Here is a 24,717-nt window from a genome sequence, read left to right on the forward strand (position 1 = left end):
ACACTCCATGTATAGAGGTTGGCCAAAAGGCCAAAAGCATTATTTGGCAGGTGAAAAAATGACCAAAATGCAAGACTATAATCAGTGTCAAAATTGATAGATCCCCAAAACTAATGAAAACTGCTGAAACCGCTTAGAATACCTGCAAAAACAGCATTAGCATAGAAAGTTACCAAAAGAGCCAAAAACACCATTATTTGGCAAGTCGAAAAAATGACCAAAAATGCAAGACTATAGTAAGGCAAAAATGTCAAAATTTGAGACGTCCCAAAAACTGTTGAAAACAGCTGGAAACAGCTTAGAATAACCTACCAAGACACGCCATAGCGATGAAAGTTGCACAAAGAGCCAAGAACACCATGTTTTGGCATGTCAAAAAAATGACCAAAAATGCAAGACATAGAATAGCATAGAAAGTTGCAAAAAATAGCCAAAAACACCATAATCTAGCATGTCGAAAAAAATGACCAAAAATGCAAGACTATAAGTGAAAATGTTTTGCAACATGTCCCAAAATTGCTGCTGGAAAAAGCTTGGAATATCGTGCCAAGTGTCTTGGCAATTACCAAGTTTTTTCATGGTTGTGTCATTACTGGTTAGCCCTGCTATAGTCTTGCCTTTTTGTCAGGTTTTTTGAATTTGGCCTTCTTTTTAACATTCTATGGTAGGCGTGTCTTTTGCCATTTTTCAGCTGTTTTTGGGACGTCATATTTTGACATTTATAGCCACACTATCGCCTTGCCTTTTCTGCCATCTTTTTGACATGCATTATTATGGTGTTGTTGTTTTTTTTGCAACATTCTATGCTATGGCGTGTCTTGGCATGCTTTTCTATGCCGTTTGAAGTCTTTTCAGGTTTTTGGGAAATGTCTTTTTTTGCCATTTTTTGCTACACTATAGTATTGCTTTTTGAGTCATTTTTCGACATGCCATATTATTGTGTTTTTGGCCATCTTTGCAACATTTTATGCTATGGTGTTTCTCGGCACACTATTTTATGGTAATTTCAACAGTTTCAGCTGTTTTTGGAACATTTTTGAGACATTTTTTGCCATACTGCAATACTTTTCAACTATTATGAAGTTTCTCAATATGTTATAATATCTGGATTTCAGCCTTGTTTTGGACTATGTCATATTTTGTTTATCATTTATTTTAAAAATGGTTGAAAACTGCATATCATAGCTTGTAGAGAAACTTCATAGTATAGAATGTCAAAAAATAGGCAAAAAAAAGTCATAATATAGCATGTCGAAAATTCTAAAATTCTTACATGTCAAAGAAACATCTGAAAATCGCATATGATAGATGGTAGAGACACATCATAGTGTAGCATGTCAAAAAAAAGGCCAGTAACATCATACTGCATTTCTCAAAAATTGGCCCTGTCTTGGGAATTGCATTAAGCTTAAAATGCGCAAGAGAAATTCTCTTTAACACATTAAACATGGCTTCATGCTCTCTTTACTTCCTCCAGTACAACACCTTTCATCTACTTGTTGAGTTTGACATACTAAAGGAAGTGCACTTTCTGAAACTGCAGTGGTTTCTGAGGGGTTGACAAGAGTTTCCTGGCCTATGTCTTGCTTAATTTTCAAAACTTCAAATAGAGAAACTGGGGTGGAGGGGATATAGTAATCATATTTTACATGATAACATTCATTACTAAACTTAACTGCTCGTTTCTGTGCATGTATACCTTGAACCACAACTGACCATTAATCATATATTAAGTCCACAAACTGTCATTTTCAGTGTGAAAGAAAAATTCCCAATTATGACTTTGAAGGGGCTATCCAAAACTAAATGGAATCCCTTTAAGAGCACTTATACCAACCCAGATGAAAGAGTGAGAGACAAACTCTCATGATAAGGCCAGAACGAAACAGAGGGAACTGAGTCATGCTATGTGTAATGTGGTGATGCTTTATATTGTTGTTGCAGTTGCGACCACTGATTACACTTCCTATGCTCATTAGAAAGAGGAAGCTCATTTCAAAGAGCAAATTAATTCAAGTGACTCGCAGCAACATGCAGCCACACAATTCAACATATTGCACAACAAACCAACATATATGAAACAAAGTTTATTCTTTATTTTACATATCTGTACATAAACATTTCTTCCCTCAAATAAAGTTTCTGATTACAGTAGGATGAAAACGATATTAACACACTTATTCATTTAAAATGACTCGTGTCAGAAAATCAACATTCACAAAATGTTGAAGAGCAATTAGAGTGAACGTATTACCAAAGCTACGACTCCACTACAAGGCAGGCATGTTTCCTTTACACTCTTTTAGCACCTTCAAATAAACATTTCTCAGTTGAAAACTACCATTTGTGCAGAATAAAAACAGGTTGACTTTGAATACTTTAAAATTACTGTCCAACTTAAAATGGTCTGAAGAAGTTAGTTTCCATCTGTTTTTTATACAATGCTGTTTCTTTTTTCTCATGACTGACTTTCTACTAAATTTTTTACTATTATTTTATTTTTTCCCACAATTTTTGCATTTGACAGTTATAATTTAGTGGCGAATGTAGAAAGTTCAAAAGAAACAATAGCAAAGCAAGGCCGATCACTGCACAGGAAGCTGGGGACAGAATCCATGACAACACACAATCAGTTTCCTCTTCTCCCAGGAAGCAGGAATAGCTCCTTCATCCGTAACGCTGGGAGAAAACCACAGAAGCAAATGAAAGAGGGTGGCCTTCTTCTGTGCTCCTGCTACCACTGGAGTCAGTGGGTTGGACAGGAAGGTAGACATGGGGAAAAGGGGAAGTAGCGAGGAGCAAAATACGTGGGACAAGCGGGCAGGATTCGGATTGACAAGGGGAGAGGTGGAATGGCCAAAAGGGAAAAGTCTGGTTTGGAGCAGGAGCTTAGCTTGGCAGAGGGGAGCAGGAAGGAGCAAGGACGGGCATCTTATTTGGATAGGGTCCTCTCAGCCAAATGTTTCTGCTGGCTCTCAGCATGCCTGCAAAGAGAAAAGGAACATGCACTCACTTCAAGGAAAAGTCTGGTCATATGCTGTATTTTTGTTATTGTGAACAAATCCCTCGAAAAGACACAAATGCACTGTCCTGCTGCTCTAACTGCCCACTCACAAAATAAATCTAAAAGCTGGCACTAACAAATGCACTATTTACTCCTTTTTGAGTAATATTTGGTCAAGGGAACTCACATATAAATGTCTGCTTGGGTTTTAGTACTATTACTATGAGGTTTTTTGTGATTCCCGAGTGAGCTCAGCTGCCTCAAGTGATGTCACTTGGGTCTAAAGACCATGAATTTTGACTTAAATAAATATGAGGATGTGGAGTTGCAATTACCAGATGTCTTCAGCAAATCAAAGCTACATCAGCTGCTGGTAGCATAATGCACCCTAATCTCTGAGTTGCATTATGGGTATTGTAGGCATAAGGTTTCGACGTGGAAGTGAAATGTGTGGAATAAAAAAAACAAATGAAAAATATAGCTCTGTGTCTGCTATATGAATTATTCCTAGTTTTTTATTTTAGTAACTTTTAGTAACTTCATGAGTTGGTGGATTACTCCTGGAAAAACTACATTGTCCAACGACAACCTCCTTGGGAAAAAGTGTAACTAGGCTATACATTTGGTACTTATTTTTAAATATTCACATCTTGAATAAGAACTAATGGGCTTGGTTCTGTAAGCCACATACGGGTTAGGAATATTAGAAAGTATAGACCAAATAACAATGCTTGTTTAAATACCAGGTAGAATACCCCTGTGTCATGTACATATAATGAAGCAAATGGCGCTTCAGTTTATCAGTTTCTGGCCTCCTAAAAAAGACCTACCTAAAAAAGATTTCCAATAGGGTTGTTATCTCAAAGCCACCAGACATTCAGTTCACTTAGAAAACAGGAATTGCTGGTTATCCAATGCCTGAATTGGTATGTGTGTAATGTAAAATGGAGAAAGCATTACTTTCTTTTTAGGAGCGTCTTTTTAAGGTGGCTAAAATATGCTTTGCTGCAGCCTCTGTCCAAAGCAGTAGATTGCTTAACTTCCAGGTAGATTTGGTTTATTAAAGACGCAAGCAAAGCAACACAGTACATGAAACAAGCACAGCATTAATGACAGACAGGTTGGGCCATCGTGTTTAACGAGGTATGTTTAACATTAAAGTTATGACTGAAAATGTTGACAGAAATAAACAACTTTGACGATTTATCATATTTTCACCTATAAGCAATTGCTGGTTGTCTATCCAGATGTGAGTATTGCTGATGGCGTGACGTCACAGTGATTCGGTTTATATAGGTTGGTTTTGGTCTTTGTTACAAGACTTCTTTGCAATAAGTAAAATATAGACTAGTGTCTATAAGTGTCTCATCACCTGGTGAGGTCCTCTATGTCAACCAGCATGGCATCTTGCTCCATGTGTAGTTCATCCCGAATCAGCAGCAACTGTACAAGCTCCTCATTCAGACCTAGAGATAATATGAGGAATATTATAAAAAATCATGCCAGGCTACAGATGTATCAGTATCACTATGACAAAACAGGAATTTGTCCACATCATATTTAGTACTTTTGATACTGCGTAACCACAGCTGATGATAACACATATTCATAAATCTACATGATATACTGTAAAGTATGTGTCTGCCTAAAATCTCCCCGTTACGGGTTCATAAAATGACCCTACAAAGCAAACAAAAACATAATGAGCACTGACCATCAGACCACAAATCAGTGGTTGTTCTCATATCACATGTTTCAGCTATTGTTCTTTCAGCTTTGGCAAAAATATGAAGCACTCACAAAAGAGATTTTGTGGGGAAAGTCTGCTTTGTAAGTTAAAAGTAGCTCATGATTTTGGACTCATTGGGGATTTCTGGAGCTGTTTAATGTTAGATGAGAGATTATTCATTCCCGAGTAGCAGGATCAATGATCTGTATGGTGCTGTGACAGTAAATGCTCAGGGGAAACTGTTGACTGGTACAGTTCTTTGAACTGACTAACATATATACATGTACTTTCACATCCACTGGAAAGGGTAGGGGTCAGTATGCATGTGCATGTTTTTCCCCATTTGTTTTCTTGCTCATTTCTGCAAATGAAAGTAGAGGCCAGTGACTCTGTGTACGTGTGTATGTACTGTACTGTCTGCATATTTGTGGTCAACTCACTCTCGATCTGGGAGTGCAGGTCATTGACTATAACCTGGAGCTGTCCCAGTGTCATATCTCTCAAGTCGGTGGGCTTTAGACTTCTTTTCATTAGACACTCACTGATGTGAGGCATGTGTGGAAGCTGTCGAAAAAACACACAAAAAGGCAGGCACATGCAAAAAATACATTTTAGACATTGTGCTTTCTCAGAGACAAGCCACAAAAAATGTTCCTGTTGTAGTTTTTCAAATATTTATGCAATTTCCTCTGAAGATATTCGTTTCAAATAATTTAATTCCTGACACAAAAAGACAATGCATATTAAATCAAACTCAAGGACCTACAGTAATCTAAAATTCATAGATATAAGTCATATCATTAAATAAAGCATCAGAATTAATTTTCACTTCATCTACAATATGGAGTTCTTAAACAACTACTCAGCTGTGTTGATCTGTTGACAAAAAAACTAAACAAAACTTCTGGTAATCAATCTTTTAAATTATCTATCAAGCACATTTGCTAAACATTCACTAGTGCCAGATTCATAAATGTGAGGTGTGTGTGATTTTCTCTCTTAGAAGTACTGAACAATAACTGGACAATAACTGTAGCAGTAAAAAGTGGTACTTTCTATCATGAGAGCTCACTAATAAAAACTTATAAACACAACATGTTCCAGCAGGAATGTGATCCAAAATCGGGAAGAAATGAATAACAACGGCAACCAAAATTATATGTTTCCCTGATGTTAGCAGGTAGCATGTAGCTACATGTAGCAGTGTATGCTACATATGTTAACACTTGTAGTAGCGTATCTGGAGCAAATAACAATAGAAAGAAACCAATATACGACCCAATACGAGCTGATATCAGCTTGTGTCTAATACACACACACACACACACGTGTATATATATGTGTGTATATATATATATATATATATATATATATATATATATATATATACATATGAAGCGTGATAGTTTAATCAAATCACTGAGGAAGACTAACCAGTAGATTATTTGTTTATGAGTACAATTCCTCGTTGTAGCCCTAAATTAGCTAAAATCTGGTCAAAACTTACAATGGCAGGAATTGCCCTCAAAATAAGAGCATTCAAGTTAAATGAAATCAGCAACTGAAAGAGTTGGCTGTTATAAATGACGGACAGTATGCGCAACTTTAATCTGCTTCCTCGACTCCATTTTGCATTTGTTGCTTTGATGCCTGATGAAACAAAAGGGAATATCACTTTTTTTCTTCAAGGTGTTTATAACTCTCTGTGGGGAGACTGTAAAGTTAGGGGATTCCAAGTAGAAACTACTGTTCGGTCAAAAACAGGTTTATACAAACAAACAGCAGATGACCTCAGTGACTGTGTGACGTTTTCATTCTCCAGCAGAGGCCAGCAGCGACGCTGCTCTTCCTGAGAGCCCGCTAAATGCTTTTCCCCCCATGATGTACAGTACAAACTGGAGCATGATTTCCCTTTTCAATGGAACTTTTAAAATTCCCAACTCTTAAGTCATCTGTTGTGTGATCACGGTCAAAAGTGGAGTGACAGTGAAGGATGAGAAATCACACATTATTCCCCTATGACAGAAAATGAAAGGCATCTGTATAATGCAGCATCCTGGAAGTTTTGGAGTTGCATTTGTACTAGTTATTGTACTGACTACTACCTGAGCAAAATTAGCTTCAAAAGGCACTCTTATTTTGCAGTATCACCTTAAATTATAGTTCCCTTTGCTGGCTTTGTGTAGGTGTTAATGAGTGCCATTGCCACCAGCAGTTGCTTAATGTTCTCAGTCGGCTTCAGAGCGTAGCCACAACATGCAATAAAATCACAAAGCATCACATGTGCTTCCTCAGGCACAAAGGGGCAGATAATTTGTTTTTTTGTTTGCCAGACTCTCCCTCTGTCAACACTCCCATCCAACCGGTCTACATTCTTTCGATTTCCCTCCAACACCCATTTTCTCTCTCCCTCCCACTTCATCTCCAGTCCTCACAAACCATAGGTGAGAAAATGTGAGCGCTCTTTCTTTGCATGTGCCACACGCTAAGTGTTTGCGAGCGTGGGCGTCTGGCTGGCTCTCCTCGCTAGTTTCTCACCCTGCTTTCACTTTCACATTGGCAGTGATGCAACCGTACTTGAGGCTCTTCCATGTGTCAGTTTCAGTTTCGAGCGAGTGGACACGCACACGAAGCAGCAACTGAAGAGTGACATAGAGAGAGCTGTGATGTCAAAGGCGATGTGTGTGGGAAAGGTTTTAGATTAGTGTCAGTTCTGACTCAGTGTGCCCATCTGATGACTGCTCTGTAAATTTCTGTGGCAAATTGATCATACTTCTGAATTACAAATTTGTTAAATAGCCTACCAGCAAATGAACCTCCAGTAATTACTCAATATCAGATTGAGGAACTACTAACACTTATCTCTGAATAAAGTTAAGAGAGAGGCTTGAGGTTTTACAGTAGAATCTAAACCTCTCCCCCTCTTTCTCTCAATGACTTTAGTGTTTTCCGCTCAGCCAAATTATAGTTGTTTGTCCTTGATGAGTGGCTAGGACAATCCAGTTTAGTTGGAAGTGAATTAAACCAATTGGCAGCAGTGTAGCAGCATAGCTGTTCTACAGGGCCATTTTTGTCTGATGTAAGGCCTCATCTCTTTATCATCTCTTTACTGAAGTGCCCCTTCATTGCCACCACCCATCATATTCCAAATGTATTAACTGATTTGAATGTGGGTGTTGAGATATTGTTACTATTTTTCATACAATTCAGAAATCAGTGTTTACCATGAGGGTCAGAGGCTGGATCCCTCAACTATTTATCCATTGCTTATTACTAATTATACTGACTAAACCATTTACTTCTATCTTTTTATTTCTACTATTCATCTATTACTTTTAGTGAATTAATACAACGGTTTATCTATTATTTTCAGCTAAATGTTTTAACATTTATCAGGTATCTCCAGCTAGCCATTTTAGTCATTTACGCCTTTTTTTAATCTAACTATTTTACCAATTTAGACATTTTTTAGCTATGTTTTAACCCTCCATTTTTTATTAACTATTACAACAATTTATGTAATTTTTTTATTAAATTGTTTGAGTCATTTATCTATAATTTTTAGCTAACAGTTTTAACCATTTGTTATTTTTTTTATCTGTTATTTTTTGCAAACTATTTTAACCATCTATCCATAATTTTTTAGATAACTCTTTTATTATTTATCCATTATTTTAGATCAAGTGCTATAAAGATTTATATATTCTTTTTAGCTAACTATCTTCACTGTTTATATTGTATTTTTAGCTAACACTTTTAAACATTTATCCATATTTTTTTGATAATTGTTTTAACCATTCATAAATTATTTTTAGGGAACTGTTTTAACCAATTTTCCATTTTACAAAATTATGTCAATTGTTAATTTGTTATTTTTAGCTAATTATTTATTATAACTTTTTTTTATCTTTAATTTTTATATTTGATATTTATTTTAACCCTTAATCCATAACTTCTAGCTATAGATTTCAACCGTGTACGGATTTCTTTTAGTTAACTATTTCATTAATTTTGGGTTAATATTTCCATCAACTTTGACTAATTATTTAAAATGTTAACCATAACCATTTATCCTCTGCTGTTAGCTCACTATTTCACATGATTCCTGTGGCATGGCTTCAATGTGTTACCATTGACACAGGTTGGTGGAAAGTAAAGGCCAGCATCACGCTACGCTTTTTAATCCTATTTGAACAGGTATAGATTTTTTCTCCATCAATTCATAATTTCTACTGTTTTGTTTATGTTGAGTTACTCCAGAATCCTGTCATGTGACCCGAGCACCTGCAGAAGTACCCCCATGTTAGGGACCACTGTTCTCGGGTGAGCATTTATCACATCTTCATTTTTATAGATCTCTGGTGTTGTGGACATGGCAGGCAGCTGTAGCCTTAATACATCTTAATATTCACTGTGTGTTCAGTCCGGATGTGACAGTGATGTCTTCTGACTGCTGAGCACTGCTACATCCCTAAACATCCAAATCAATGCTTTCCGGCATATGAATTATAGATAGACCCGGCAGAGCTGCCCCTCTCTTCTCTGAATAAGTAAAGTGGCTCTGCCTGCAAGTCTGGGAGGAAATATAGTGTGTATAAGTCTGACATTGAGGGTGTGTGAGTGGATACGTGTGTATGTGTTCCAGAGGAGGCAGTGAGGCAGATAAAAACGGATGAAATAATGATGAGCAGGGTCGTCATCACTTTCCATCCTCTAAATGGGGGCAGAGGAACAGTTGGGGGAGGCTTCCTGTGACATCATCATAACATACATTTGTTCATTGAGCTCTCATTTAATACTCACATATTACTGACACACAACCCACCCATCCACCCTCACACACTTTGACTAATGGACCAAATGATGTACATAATTGAATGTCACATGACGCATGTTAACTATGATATGTCTGACATTTTGCTCTAAAAGGTTATACTGCATGTATTGTTGTATATTATATCTGGTGGCTCTCTGCTGCACTTTTGCAGCTATTACTCATCTTTACAGGAACATTGTGTAGGATTTAGCTGTATTAAGCGTTTATTGTTTGGGAAGTTTTTACCCAGAGCAGAGTCATCCGCTGAGGTCTCTTCCTTTATAAAACTAATGAATACGGTGAATACAGCTGGTGGAAACACTGAATAAAACAGTTTCACGTTTAAAAAAAAAGAAAAGTTTTTTCTGACACAGTTTGGCCTGCAGACAGGCTGTTTGCCTAGCACCTGTTTATGTGTGCTAAGCTTTTCTCTCTTCCAGATGTTCAGGAGGATTTTACAGAGAGCCGCATTATCTGCTGAGGTCTCTTCATCTCCAAAACAAATGGATCCAGTGATTAAAATGTCTAAAAACACAAATTAATCACTTTCACATAGAAAATTGGTGTCTTTCCTATGCTACTCGTCGCAAGGGGCTGCTAACTATGGTAGCAGATGTAAAAACATAAATGGCCCTATCTAAAGCCAGTGTTTGATTTCTATGTTCTGGGCTACTGTTAAAATGTGGCAGAGCAACATGGTGGACTCCATAGACAGGTACCCGCTCCCTATGTAGATATAAATGACTCATTCTAGGTAACAAAAACACGATGATTCTTTTTTTCAGGTGATTAAACACTTAAAAAAACATACTTATTATATTCCATTGCTGCCGATACATTATCCTAAATCCTGCCCACTGGAGCTTATGATTTCTCAGAGGATCATTTCAAAATCTGCTTATTAAATACCAAATTGATGCAAGTAAGCTGATTTCTCAGTTGCATCAACTAGGCTGATGATCTCAAAGGCCTACACTCTTTGAACAGGAAAATAACATCTGGTCAATATACAAAACATTAAAATGTTTGAACAGAGTAAAAAAGCTTTTCGCCATTAGCAGACATACTATAAGATGATGATGGCTTTAAACCGGCATTATTTTTTTTTTGGCCACTTGGGGTCAAGGGGAACAAGCTTGAAAGCTTAAAATACTAATTTTAAGTAAAACCAAAGGCTTGAAACTACAGTTAGGCCTTTGTCTTTTGTTGGAGTAACTCTTTTCTTGTTGTATATGTCCTATAAATCAGTGGATCTCTTGGTCCCTGTGTATCAATTTTCTGCTGTAACTGCATACTTTTTCTGTACAGAAGTATAACTCTTGGCCCAGGCCATTACATTTACATAAATTCTGTAAAGTCAAAGAATAGGATTCATACAGAATATTAGACACATATTTGATATAAAACTGTAAAATTCTGGTACTGACCAGGTCGGCCACTGGTGACTTCTTGCGATTCTGTTTCTCCACCTCCACCTGCATCTTGGCCATGGGTTTGGCCATAGCCAAGGCCAACTTCGCCTCTGCCTGCAGCTTCTTCTGTCGACTCAGAAAGTCCATGTCCTCCAGAGACTCAGAGTCGTCCTCTGTGGTGTCTCTGTCTGAGTAGGACGAACTCTGCTTGGACTGCAGGGAGTATGTGGTGCAAGAAGGAAGAGGGAGAGAGGACAAGTACGGCAAGGTGGAAAAAAGTAGGAACAGCATAGGAAATGAGGAAGGGAGAGAAGACAAAAGGTCAGAGGATTAATATTTATGTATTTTGGCATTTTGGCATGTAGATTTTACACGCTGACAGGAGCGTCAATGTATATCAAATGTTATGTGAGGAGAGTGTGGATGAACATGTCAAGAGATGATAATTCTCTCTTCTCCCTCTCTTTCTGCTAAATGTTTCTCAAGCTGACGGGAGGTTAATGTGGCCAGCCATCCGTGGTCATGGCGAGCACATTCCAATTCACCTCTCATTTGATGCCCGTGAATTGGTTAACAGGCCAGAAAACGTGAACAAAGACATTCCTAGAGTGACGAAACCGCCGGCTATCTCTCTGATTCATAATGAATATCACCCTCATTTCATTGCTTTCATTCTGCCTCAATCTCGCTTTGACACAATCAGGTCTTTACAATGTGACACTTTCACACCATCAACCCTGTATATCATAATACACATTTTGTACTGATTCCAAGATTTGTCTTTCAATCTTTAGAATAACTCTGCACGGGCTTCCAAATGCACATGTGGACATCACTGCATACCATGGGGGACAGAGGTGTGTCCAGACTGGTCTCTGTCTTGCTGTCATCTGCATCGCTGTCCTTGTCGCTGCCACTGTCATTGACAAAACAGATCTGTAGGTTCATCCCACTCTGCAGCCTGCGGGGAGAGACAGAGATAGATTACAATCAGGGGCTGACATGTTAACATTAGCATAATGCAGATAAGAGTCACATCAGTTCAATGTTTGCTCTTTCTACAGTAATTGACTCGGACCAGGGCCAAAGAGACAGCAATGTCAACAGCACTGCTGCTAATACAAATGACCTATGATAAGTTCAACAAAGTGCTTTGGCTTTGGAGTGCTGTGATATCCACTAAGCTGTGTACACTATGTGTTAAAATGAGAAAAAGTGCACAAAAATGAAGAAAAATGGGAGAGTAGATTTAAACAGAAGCTAGCTGCCTTCACCACCAGAGCAAAGCGCCAGCTGAGGATAGAATTAAAGAGAGCTTGTGTCTTTAATCATCTCCCCTCTTGTCTTCAATATGGATCGATCCAGGAAGCCTCCGGTAGGTCTGAGTCAATCTGCCTGGAACTGGTGAGGTTGTTTTTGTGCAACGGAATTGCAGAATATCACTAGGTGTTGATCCGGTCCACTGTGGATCAATAATCTGCTTATTCAATGCAGTAATTACAAACAGAGCTGATTGATTAAACAGCAAAGATCCAATCAGTCCCAATAAAAATAGGACCTGAGTGGTTGAAAAACCTCTAACTTGAATTTTTGTCTGACGACTAGCAGCTGATATAACGTGATGCCTCTACAGCAGTGAACGTCAACTGACGGCCCGCGGGCCACACCCAGCCCGCCAGAGCTTTCCATCCAGCCCCCAGAATATAACTGAATTCAGGAATAGCCTTGTGAGGATATGACTCCTTGAAGCTTGCATGCTTTGTGTTGTGGTGATGCCTCAGATTATATTCTGTAGCGACAGCGACAGTGTCGTTGCAAATGAGGCACACAGGTACAGCATTTCTAAAAGTTGGCACTATGAATACATACTTATCAGTTCATTCTTCATTAAAGCTGCAGTTTTCTGTATAACTTTCCACTTAAAGCTCTTCGAGAGTGCCATTTTCATGCTTGAAATATATTCAGAAGGCCTTTCTCCTGTCAGTGTTCTCCACAAACTACACTGCATGTGACAGCTTGACAGCCTCACAAATATGAAGCCTAAAATATCACTATCGCTCCCTAGTGGCTTGCTGCAGTACAGGTAATATGAGTCTGTTAACAGTGACAAAGGCTAAAAAATAACATATATTTGGAAGGAATATTAATATATCAAATAGTAAAATATTACTTAGGATACAACATTAATTTTATTTTATTTTACGAGAGCATCTGGCTCTAAGTGTCTGCTGAGAAAAATTCTGCCCCTTGGACAAATGTACTTGATGACCCCTGCTCTACAGTTTCGAGTCTGCCTATCTGCCGATATGAACTTGCATATATATTAGCATTGAAATTGGGGAATATGTCAGCGGATAAATTGAAAGACATTGTGGTGCAGAAATCCCAAAGATATGTTTAAGGCCATTCAAAAAGAACATCACCATTACATGCAGAAGTATGAGAGAGCAGTGAAAATTGTCACACTTAAGTATATATGTGGGTTACAGAGTATAAGAATCTGGGCTTTTGCAATGTTGGGATTGCAACAATTAATGCAAATTCAGTTAATCCCTGTGAATTCTGTGCGACCATGCAATTTTCTCCCAACACTGCAACTTTACCGCAATTTGACAATTTGAAAAAGGTAAAATCGACTTTTAGTGAAGCTGCAATCAGCATATTGACCCGCTCAGCCCCGCCTTTCCCCGCTATCTCACTCTGTTTATCATGACAGTACTGCTGCCCCTGGACAGAGTCACACACTTTGGCAGAGATAACTGTTAACATAACACAGCTTACATTACCCTGTGTTTATTAATAAAGGGGAATGATTTAACCATTTATTGACTAAGTTGAGCCATTCTAACATGTGCACTGACACCAATATGTGTACATTATTGTAATGCATGCATATCACATAAGTGCAGAGGTTACTTTTTCCAAAATTCTTTTCATATTTAACGGAACCTTATAAAAAAAACCCATAAAAAATAAAATGCTATTGGCGGATGTATCTGATTGTAAAATTCTCAAATATTGATAGTGTTATGAGCTCAAAAATCCAGTATCAGTCAGGCTCCCCAGACAAGCGAATCATATTGTCATAAATTGCTGTCATCTTGAGGCATCATGTATCACAATCAGTCATTGCAGCACCACTGAGAAATCCACGTGATTCAAATCACAAGAATACAAAAAGCACTTGAGTCTTTACAGAACATTTAGTTCCAGTAAGGCACAGTGTAGGAGGTGGTAGTAGTGTCTGTGTGTGTGTGTGTGTGTGCGCGTGTGTGTGTGTGTGTGTGTGTGTGTGTGTGTGTGTCTTTTGGGAAGTGAGAGCCACAAGTGCTGACTATGAGTGGCTCATTCATGCTACATAAGTCCTGTCTACTTCCTGTCATTCTCTTCTTCCACGTTTGGTCCGTCTTTACTGGTACCCATGATAGCAAATGTCATGGGTGCACTTTTTTTTTCCTTCTAAATAACAATGTTAATATGTTGCACATAGAATATTGTATAGAAATTTGTATATAATGAAAACAAAGCATTTTATTTTTCAATAACTGATGGAGAAGGGGTGGGATTTAACATGTTTTTACCTCTCCCACTCCTTTTTCGGATTTGTTTGTATATTTGTGTATAACTACTGTATATTATATCCTTATTTTTAATCCAATCTTTTTTTTTTTAACATATATGAAAAGAAAGCTCAAATAAAATTCAAATCAAATGTAGACCTTCTGATTTATACTTGTGAAACTTTTGTACATTTGACAGTAAACCTCTGCCCTCATCTTTGTGTAGGATCCCATTTCAGTACATCTTCTGAGAATTGGAAGACCACACAAAATACTCACAAACCACCAGTCACATGTTTGTTGTTTGAGAGAGGATGTACTGTATATGTCAGAGGTCTTACCGTGAGGACAGGCTGGGTTTGCCGCTCTTGCTGCAGCTGGTGTAGATACCCGGCCCATCGTCAAAGAAACTGCCCAGGGCCAACTTCTGCCTGATAGACTCCCTCTCATTCTTTTGGGCCTGGAACAGAAGATGATCAAGGTTACCTTTTTTATGATCTTTTAAATGACTTAAGTTGTAGTTTCACAATGAGATCACAGGTCAGACTGGTAGGCATTAGGTGCAATATCACCCTAGCTCCCTTTCCCCAACATGACTTGCTGTATGCACAAATGGAAGTTACCAATCCAATCATGATCAGAATTGTAATAATAGCAGCCTCTTAATTTGCAGTAAAAGCCTCAGTGTCATTTTAACAAGCTCTGATACAAAGTGTGGACTCAGCTGAAAAAAAATGTGTGACACATCTGTTGGGATCATTACAAGCTGACATTACCAAAAGTCACAAGCAGGTGGTGGTGTTGTCTCAGAGAATAACCAGTAACCAGCGAGCACTCCAGCACCCACCCACAAGCACACAAACACACAAACACACACACAGGTCTTCTCATACTGGATTCACATAGGATTGAAGTTATGGTAAACTCCAGAGGAAGAGTAGTAATAGCCATTTCACACACGTTTAAACCTACAAGAATCCCAACATTACACAAGTCCAGAGTCAATCTCGCTTGGCCTCCTCCCAATCCTGAATTCCTAACTCAGTGAAACTTCATTTTTGGCAGCACTTCACACACACTCACACACACCAGTCCCTGTAGCATGTCTCGTCTGTGCTGATAGCAGATAGACACATCCAACCAAGGTGTAAACAACTAATGAGCAACTCAGACTGTTTCTAACCAAATGGGAGTTATATTCTCTGCGGCACCCTTTGCACACGCTACTGCTGAACACAAGCAGTTTGTCACGACTTTAGAAGGACTTTTCTGCAAAAGACACACAATGAGTCTAAGCACTGCAGTGAGACCCGTCCTTCTCTCAAACAGAAATCAGGAGGCCTGAAGGACAGGAAGACTAGAAAGTTTCAGAAAAGAATGCTTTACATGATGTGAGCTGTAAGAGAGTTTGGAGGTCTTGTCAATAGTTCCCAACCTGTTTTTGGCTTGTGAATCTTTATAGAAAAGCATAGGAGTGGATGTCAGGGGGGGACGCAGGGGACAGGTCCCCCACAATATTTAGAACATTTGCATTTGACCTCCTCAATAAAAACATGAAAGCAGCGGAGGACTTTTATTTTGACAAACTTAAAGATGTTTACACCATTAATTGATGCACAAATTGGTGCATAAAAATTCACCAGAATGAAGGAAATTAAGTGTTTGACAGATTTTCTGGATGAGGACGCCCAAAACCCTTGTTTTATATGTGTACTACCCCTCAATGTAGAAACAAAACCTACATGTCATCAATCAACTTAAGAAAAATGTATGATAATTGAATGATATCACTTTTGAACTATGCCTTTTATATTGCTGATGTTTTTTCATTTAATTTCATTTATTTATACGGCTCATGACCATAATGACATGGTATGGAGCATAAAACATATAATAATAACAAAACGATACAAAGCCATAGCACACGGCATGGTCAAAATACAACAAATATTACTTCAACACGGGCAGGAAGTTCTTCAAAAAAGCAACTTATTCACAGATAACTTTTGGCTTATCTGATTGTAGTAACAGAATTAATTTAAACACAGATGGGCAGCTGACATAATACTTTGTCAGGAACCCTTCTCTATAGTTTATTACACTTGTATTTTTTTATTCAAACAAAACATGATACTTGTCTCCAAAGCAGTTGTCATAACAAAGGTTACAGATCCTCTGTTTTCTTTCCTTTATACCTTCCAATGACCTTAGGGGATTCTGGTGTTATTCACTCTAAAATTACAGATAGCCTGCCTGTACTTTTGCTCTGCCACTTCTGTATATACTGACCTTTCAGCCTCTTTTAAACAGTTAGTTTCAACCAGATAATGCTGTTACATGTGATCATCCAGTATCTGTTTAACCTGCAGAACCCAGCGCGATGCATATATGCCCATGTTATACAGGCTGAGCAAATGATTATACATTATGCAACTGAATTAACCTAACACTTGTTGTAACTTAAGAACATCATGCAGTCATTAACATTAAGTCTGACATTTATTTTTTAACATTTGATGTTCTTTAACTTTAAATAGGCCTACAAGTGAACTGAAAAATAAAGAAAGCTTTGTGGTGCAGCCACAACTGTAACACATCTTGCACGTTACTGTAGTTTGTTCACATCCACATAATAATAAAACCTAACCCAACCAATATAATTTAACAATACATACAGTTACTGTATCAGTAACAGCAAAATAAATGTTGAATTGGGATCAAAACTACATCTTTCTTTTAACTTTTTAACCATCTTGCAATCTTAAACATTATTTTGTTATACCTTGGAAGGCCCTTTCGGGTTAAAATAGATAAATAATAAAAAATCTGATGAGGGGTGTCTTGTGGCCAAATTGTTAAGATGTATAGCATGTAACCACATCTGTGGCCACGGACTCTCTTCTCTGTCTTTCTCTGCCCCATATTTCTGGTCTGCACCTCCATTTTCACCACAGAATAAAGGCAAAATGACAAAAAAAGAAGAGTAGGATCAAGGTGAAAAGATGGTGAACAATCCTTCCTCTTTGAACCTGTTTCTCATTATCATCTCTCTCTACTTACTCCCCCTCAAATCTTCCACCTTTCTCATCTATCTCTCTTCCTCATGCTTTCTTTACCCACCTGATTCAGCCTCACCAGACGTTTGTCTCTCTCTCTTTCTTCCTCAATTATCCCTGATTCCACACATTTCCTTCCATCTCCACTTCTTTCCATCAGCCTCAGGCCTCTCCTATTCTCCTCTACCTCTCTGCTCTTCATTCTCTTCTTCCCTCTCCAAATTGCTTATCGTGGCTTCACCTCTCTTCCATTCTTTCTCTCAACTCCTTTGCTCCCTCCTTTCCCCTCTCTCTGTTTGTCTCTCCTGACAATTGTGTGCAGGCGTTGGTGAGAGTGCCTCCACCAAGGACAAATTAACATAATCCCACTCCACACAAGAGCCCACAAGACGCACTTGGCAATGCTAGCACATAAACACACACACACACACCACACACACACACACACACCCACACACACACACACACTGGCACTTAGAGGACTGGACCTGGCACTGCTCGTGTGTGTGTGTGTGTGTGTGTGTTTGCGTGTTAAGATAGCTTGGGGAGTCAAATGAACGTACTTGAGAATTTCAATTCATTGATTCAGCGGAGCAACAGCCGTCTATGTGGTACAGTGCAGGGCAGACACACATTTATGTACATCACTCATTCAACGCAACTGACATGCTGTCAGTCACATTACACCACAGAACAGGTGCTCCAGAAAAAGAAAAGAAAAAAGAAAACCTGCAGCAGCAGGTTCAGTGAGCATTGTTAACCTTTTGCCCCCCTAAAGAAGTGAGGGCTGAGGAAAAAACGAGAAGTGTGACACATGCAGAAGGGTGCAGGGGATGTTTTGCATCAGAACAGTGAGTAATCAAACACCATCGCTATAAACTTTACAGCTCGGTTTCAAAACAGTTTGTGAATGCAGGACCACACACACCTCCTGCTGGAGAGCTAGGTGCTGATGTGAAAACATACAGCTGTTTATTTTACTCAGCCCCCTCCAAATAAAAAAGTTAATTTTAAAAGACTCTCTGGTAACTAAACTTGGAGATGGGTTAAGGGTTCAGTGCTACATCTCCAGCCACTGATCATTACTTGTTAATATACTTCACACACAAAATGACATTTGTAAATCAGTACGTGAAGAAAACTTTGTTTTCTTGCATGTCTCCATGGAAAATGGCAAACATATTTATTTTTTTATTGATTGGTTTTAACAAACCGCAAACAATATCAAATCATGTAACAAACCCTCACACAGCTCCTGCAATATAATCAATCAACAAATCAATGTGTTTGCTGTTTTCTTTGGAGGCATGAGGGAAACAGTTTTCTTCACAAATCCAAGGTATCATGAACACACTAATTTATTTCTTAACTACTTGAACAAATCAACAACTTCACTAACCAAATCAAAATTTGAAAAAATGCTTTTCTACCATTTTTTTCCCTGTAAAGTTTTCTTATCTGCTGTGATTGTTCAAGGCCAGAGGGATGTCATTTGTTGTAAAGCCTTTTAAGGCAAATTTGTTATTTCTTATAAAGGGCTTTTTACATAAGATTAAATTCAATTTTTCAACTACCATAATAAAATCAGTTTAAATTAGGCCATGAACAGTATAAGACAATTCTTTTTTGAATTTTATGTCCAGTGATGAGACATAAGAGTTGCTTGAATATATGAGGCGTGACACAGAGCATATGCTCCTGCAGTGATGTGAAGTGAACAGCACTGCTGTGCACTGGCTCATCAGCCCACAAGGACAAACTAATGTAGACCTATCTATGGATAGTGTTTGTGATTTATATGATATAAACAACACACACTTGTACACAAGGCTACTAACAACATGCACTCAGAAGAGCAAGATTAAACACAGCGCTCATTATAAACATATTCATGCTTGTTCTACCACTTTAAGTTATGTGAGAAAGAAAAATGTGTTGTTTCTATCATTGATAAGATTGGTAACTGGTTAATCACACTAGGGCTGTAACTGACTTATTTCCATTATTGATTCAACTTTTAAAAATTTTTCATGATTAACTGATCAATAATTTAGTCTATGAACTGTCAGAAACCAGTTTATCTTCATAGGTGACATACTTAAATGTCTTGTTTTGTCTGAAAAACACCTAAAGACCAAAAGTATTCAGTTTACAGTTTTTAATTTTTTTTAAAAAAAGAGAGAAAAGGAGTAAATCCTTACACTGAACAAGCAAATGTTAGCATTTTTGCTGGAAAAATAACAAACTATACTCAAAAGAGCAAATTAATTTCCTGATAATTCTGAAAAAGTTAGCGCTGGTCTGCAGCTGGATTAGCGTGCACCTGCATTGCACTCTTGCCTGAAAACACAACTTCCTGTCTTTATATAGACATCATCCATCTCTGCCAATACCCATACCTTTCATTTACTATGCCAGAAAAAAGGTTTTAGTATATCCCAATACATGTCAAATGCAGTATGCCAAAAATATCAGGATGTCCTATTACATGTCCTTTTGCAATAAGGAAACCAGCATGCTTTTCTTTCTATTCTGACCCACAAACCTCTGCCCAATGAAGGATAGGTCACATCGACCGAGCTGCAAACAGATGACAGCTCACTGACAGCTGTCAGAAGTCGCAATGACGGATGACAGTGCATTCAAGTGACTGATGACCAGGAGAATAGTGATAATATAGGAAATGTTTGGGTGAACCAAATAATCATAAAGACTACCAACAACAAAGAACTGGAATAACAGTGACATAGAAATGCAATACTTTAAGTAGTAAGTCCAGATTTTGTGAACACTGCACACAACAATACACACTTTGTAAGGGCAGCAGCAGTAACTGATAAAAGTAAAAAGAAATATGAAGTGGTTTGTAGAGCAGCCCATCTGTCATACAGTATGTGTGTGTGGTGTGCTTGTGTATGTGTGTGTGTGTGTGTGTGTGTGTGTGTGTGTGTGTGGTAAGGCAGTCATCATGGAAGCCCCTTAAACCATTCACAAAGGTGCTAAATATGCCACTGAGGGGTGGAGGTAAATACATGCTGCCTCTTCCCTTTCTACACATCTTCTTTTATCTTGCATACCAATGGCTCATCTTCTTTCTTATCTTGTCTTTTTAAATTTCATAAAAACTTCAAAAAGTACTTCCTCCCTTGGAAGTAAATAAATGAGCTCTCAGAACCTCTTTAACGGAAGAAGCAATCAAATCCCAACATGTTCACAGTTTCCGTGTTTGCCTGTTGCTCCTCTTCCAGGTTTGACTTTTCAATTTCAGTTTAGGGTGAATGAAATGCAAACCTTGCATGTCACGGCCCGAAAACTTCAGGCTCCTTTAACTGACTCATTCACTCAAATGAACATGAATTCTACTTCATTCTAACCCCATTTGTGCTTTTCTGTGTAATTTTACCAGCCAAGCTTCTTATAGTCTTAACAAATCTTGAAATGACATCAAGTATCCACATGATGATGACATGGAAAATTGGTCCATTTTAAAAACATTTTAAGTGCATGTGGGGGAGAGATAGAGAGAGAGAGAGAGAGAGAGAGAGAGAGAGAGTGACAGGCCTAACCACCTCCCTCATTTCCTGGCCTTGAGCCTCATAGCCGTCCCCTTCCAAATTAGATTTGGTGAAACACAATTGGGCTAATTTGTGTTTTCCCTAAAATGCACCAAGCAATTTCCTCTACTGAAAAACCCTCATTGACAAAGACATTTTCTCCTCCACTCTGCACTACAACCATTCATCCGACAGACCCAGAGGGCAATTTAGCCCTGGCAATGGACGTCAGGGTGCTTGTTTTGTGCCCTCAAATCTTCCCTGAAAATCTTTATTGGAGGAGCGAGATGAATTTAATTTTCTGCGCTAACAAAGAGCATCCTTCCCTGAATTGCAGGCTCCTGTGGCAAGAAATTGTTTAGGGGGTTAAGTTCTGAGATGTGTAAAAATGTGGATGTGTGCGTCTCTGCAGGCCTACAGATTTTCATCCTAAACTAAAACAACAGGTCCTTTAAAACATGTCACCTCTTCATTTATTAATACTTCTTTCTTCCATTTTCCTACACTCCTCTGTAAGCCCTTTTACTTCACAATGGAGGCTCTTCACCGGCTGATACATCACTCCCTGGTTGGACACAAGAGCCCACTGTTAAAGTCTGGGCTATGCGTCTTTTTTAAGTGAAGCAGCAGTTAAAAGCACTATGTGTGTGTTGGGAAGACTTGGGAAAGCATCACTCTGATATATTTTCCAGGCCTGACAGCGAGCTGCTGCTGAGCTCACAGCTCTACAAACAGATACAGGGTCACTGTGTCTTCCGTGTGTGTGTGTGTGTGTGTGTGTGTGTGTGTGTGTGTGTGTGTGTGTGTGTGTGTGTGTGTGTTTTGACTGTGCTGAATAGCTTCTCAGGTCACACAGATGTTCTTGCAGGTTTTGATTGTGACTAAAACTACTAGTCTGGAGTTAAAGTTTATTTATTTAAGCCTTTGGAACCTGGACTGACACAACAAGAAAGACAGCTGTCACAAGTATTTAAACCTTTGAACTCTGTGCAAATTAGTTTGAGTTTCTTTTGAAAACATGGGGAAAAAAAAGCAATGACCACCTTGGCAAGAAATGTTGCCAAAAATTAGTAGATTTAGAAATTTATTTAAAAAAAAAAAAAGCTAAGGTAAAATGCCCAGAAAAGTATTTTTGTAATTATCATAGTTTTATATTTAAAAATAATTTTATTAAATTTTATATGTTATTTAAGCACAGTCATCAGGTCATTATTGTATTTTGTTTTTTTCATTTGTGTCTTTTTTTATTTCCTCATTATTGTTATAATTTTTTTTTAAACTGATTTTCAAATAATTTTGTTGTAGTTTTTGCTCATTTTCATTTTTGGTTAATTTCTTCTTAAATTGCTCATTGCCCACTTTCTATGTATTTGAAAAAAATCAATCCAATGTGCCCAGGTTTCAAAGGGTTAAACAGTTGGACGAATAAACATATGTGTTTTCTTGCCTTATGTAGCTACAGACAGGAGCAGGTGAGCTTATCTTAGCACTAAAAAAAGTATACGTCCAACTATTCCTTGAAGTACACACGCTTAAAATTTAAAGCCTGTGTTTGGAGGCTAAAATCTATATGTATGTGCAAGACGGTCTTCTCTTTTCATGCTATCTGAGCCCCGTCTGCCTGAGCAGTGCAACATTCCATCCCAGATAAGGTACCTGACCTCTGACCCCTCATGCAGTTCAGCCTCAGGTCAGTACAAGGCTGCTCCTGTCACTCAGATCGGAGGAGAAAAACTCAGCAAGGGGTAGAGGGCTAAACATTAGTGTGTGTGTGTTGGTAAAAGGGGTGGGGGAGGGCTATGGTGGGATAAAAAAAAGAGGAGGAATGACAAAGGGAGGGAGGAGAAAAGGGGAGCATGAAGTATGTTCAGACAGCACAATGGATCTCCAAGTGACATTTGAGCTTTCTCTTTGCAAGAAGACCAGACTGTGGATTTGTGGGATAAGATTCAGCAGAGGAATCTGTTTTTTTTTCCCAAAGACTGCTGCAGATTTAAGGATAAAAGCCTGGTTACTCACAACATTATGTCATCGCTTTGCTCCAAATATCTAAGAGCTTTAAAACCCAAATTTCAAGCATTACGTCAGCCTCAGTCTTGGGGATGTACCACATACGGCTGCACATGACACTTGAAACCCTTTTAAAGAAATATTTAGAAATATGCTTATTTGATTTCTTGTGGTAAATGAGAAGATTGATATCACTCTCATATCTTTCTATTCAGTTTTTGGTCAGTTAGCTTTGCTTAACAGCATAAAAGCCTCTGACTCTACCCAAAGGAGAAAAATACGCCTTCAATATGCACTGAACAATCTCTATGAACTAATGAGCTCTAGAATTGCTGGTAGACAAATTTTGTGATCTCTGAAAAGTCTGGCTAGCTGTTCCCCACTGCTTTGAGTATTTGTACCAAGCTACATTAACCGGCAGCCTACTGTAGCTTCACAAGACACAGACAAGAGAGAGGTATCAATCATCTCATCTAAAGGCCCAGACACTCTCAACCACCATCAAAGAACTAGAGGTGACGAAGGCCAACTTGCCTGTATCTTGACTTAAAAGTTGCACTTGAACATGCAGCAAAAGCTGCAGCCAAAATGTTCTGCCCTCGCGTAAGAGGAAATAACTGTCCATACCAGCGGGCAGTGGTAATCTACATTTGTCATTTACATTGGGAAACTGAAAGACCAATTGGATGATTCAAGACGCAAGTTAGCCAGTTAGCACATTCACAACACAACCTGATGCTCTACTTCAGTTCAGAACTGATGAAGCCTCTTAAATGAGAGGTGAAACATTTTCAAGAAACTCAAGCAACTCCAGTTGCCTACAATGTAGAACTTGGAATTACCATGAACTGGATGACTAAGAATCTTTACCAACAATAACACAGACGATTACGATCCCTCTCTGCTAAAGAGCTGAATGGCAAAAAATTAATCTTACCTAATGTAAAGTTTGCATCTATCTCATGCCCTCTTGACTTTAGCTATTTGACACTGACCGCCAAGATTCAACATTTGAATCTACAAAAAAAGAAAAAAAAGCCAATAAGTGCAGGACACACTGCAAAAACTAGGGCTACAGATACTCACCAACAGCCCAACATTCACCAACAGCCTATCTCCTGGCAAAAAAGGGACTAAGTGTATTTCCTTAAATGTGGAACAAATGTAGCTGTGTCTGTGTGTGTGTTCACCATCAACATTTTCACATATATGACCTAAAATATTCCACTTCCACTGACCACACTGATTTTTCCAGCAGCTCTCAGCATGTATTAGTTTGAATAAACTGAATGGAATCAGACACGACATGGTCCTTTACCTCTTTGTAGTCATCACTGAGGTAGAGGCTGGATGTTTGCCTGATGACATCATCCACTCCACCACATCCATCCATATTGTCCAGCGCCTCCCTCATCCTCCCTACCCTCCTTGTCTTCCTGTCTTTTCCTCTCTACTCCCCAGTCAGTAAGTTTGTCCTGGCCAGCTGCTGAGGTTGAGTCCAGTCACTACGCATCATATTCCCAGCCAACGCACCCCTGCAATGCTCTGACAGACAGAAAAAATCTACTCCTCTACT

The 24,717-nt window shown here is 38.5% G+C and overlaps 1 protein-coding gene across 6 annotated transcripts in view; it reads right to left on the minus strand.

The window, feature by feature from the left end:
* Positions 1–2,072: 2,072 nt before the first annotated feature.
* The window catches only part of schip1 (schwannomin interacting protein 1), a 272,051-nt gene continuing 249,406 nt past the window's right edge, over positions 2,073–24,717 (minus strand). For all 6 annotated transcript variants that reach the window (XM_088078994.1, XM_042486621.2, XM_088078993.1 and 3 more), the window contains 6 exons: positions 14,863–14,981; positions 11,805–11,922; positions 10,977–11,174; positions 5,174–5,297; positions 4,377–4,470; positions 2,073–2,984 (listed from right to left, as the gene is read on the minus strand). In XM_088078994.1, the coding sequence (XP_087935120.1) occupies positions 2,933–2,984; positions 4,377–4,470; positions 5,174–5,297; positions 10,977–11,174; positions 11,805–11,922; positions 14,863–14,981 (705 nt within the window). In that variant the 3' untranslated portion in view covers positions 2,073–2,932. The remainder of the gene's footprint in view (positions 2,985–4,376; positions 4,471–5,173; positions 5,298–10,976; positions 11,175–11,804; positions 11,923–14,862; positions 14,982–24,717) is intronic.

Source organism: Plectropomus leopardus, chromosome 6, assembly GCF_026936395.1.
Source record: "Plectropomus leopardus strain MGB_pleo_1.0 chromosome 6, ASM2693639v1, whole genome shotgun sequence".
NCBI classification, from domain to species: Eukaryota; Metazoa; Chordata; class Actinopteri; order Perciformes; family Serranidae; genus Plectropomus; species Plectropomus leopardus.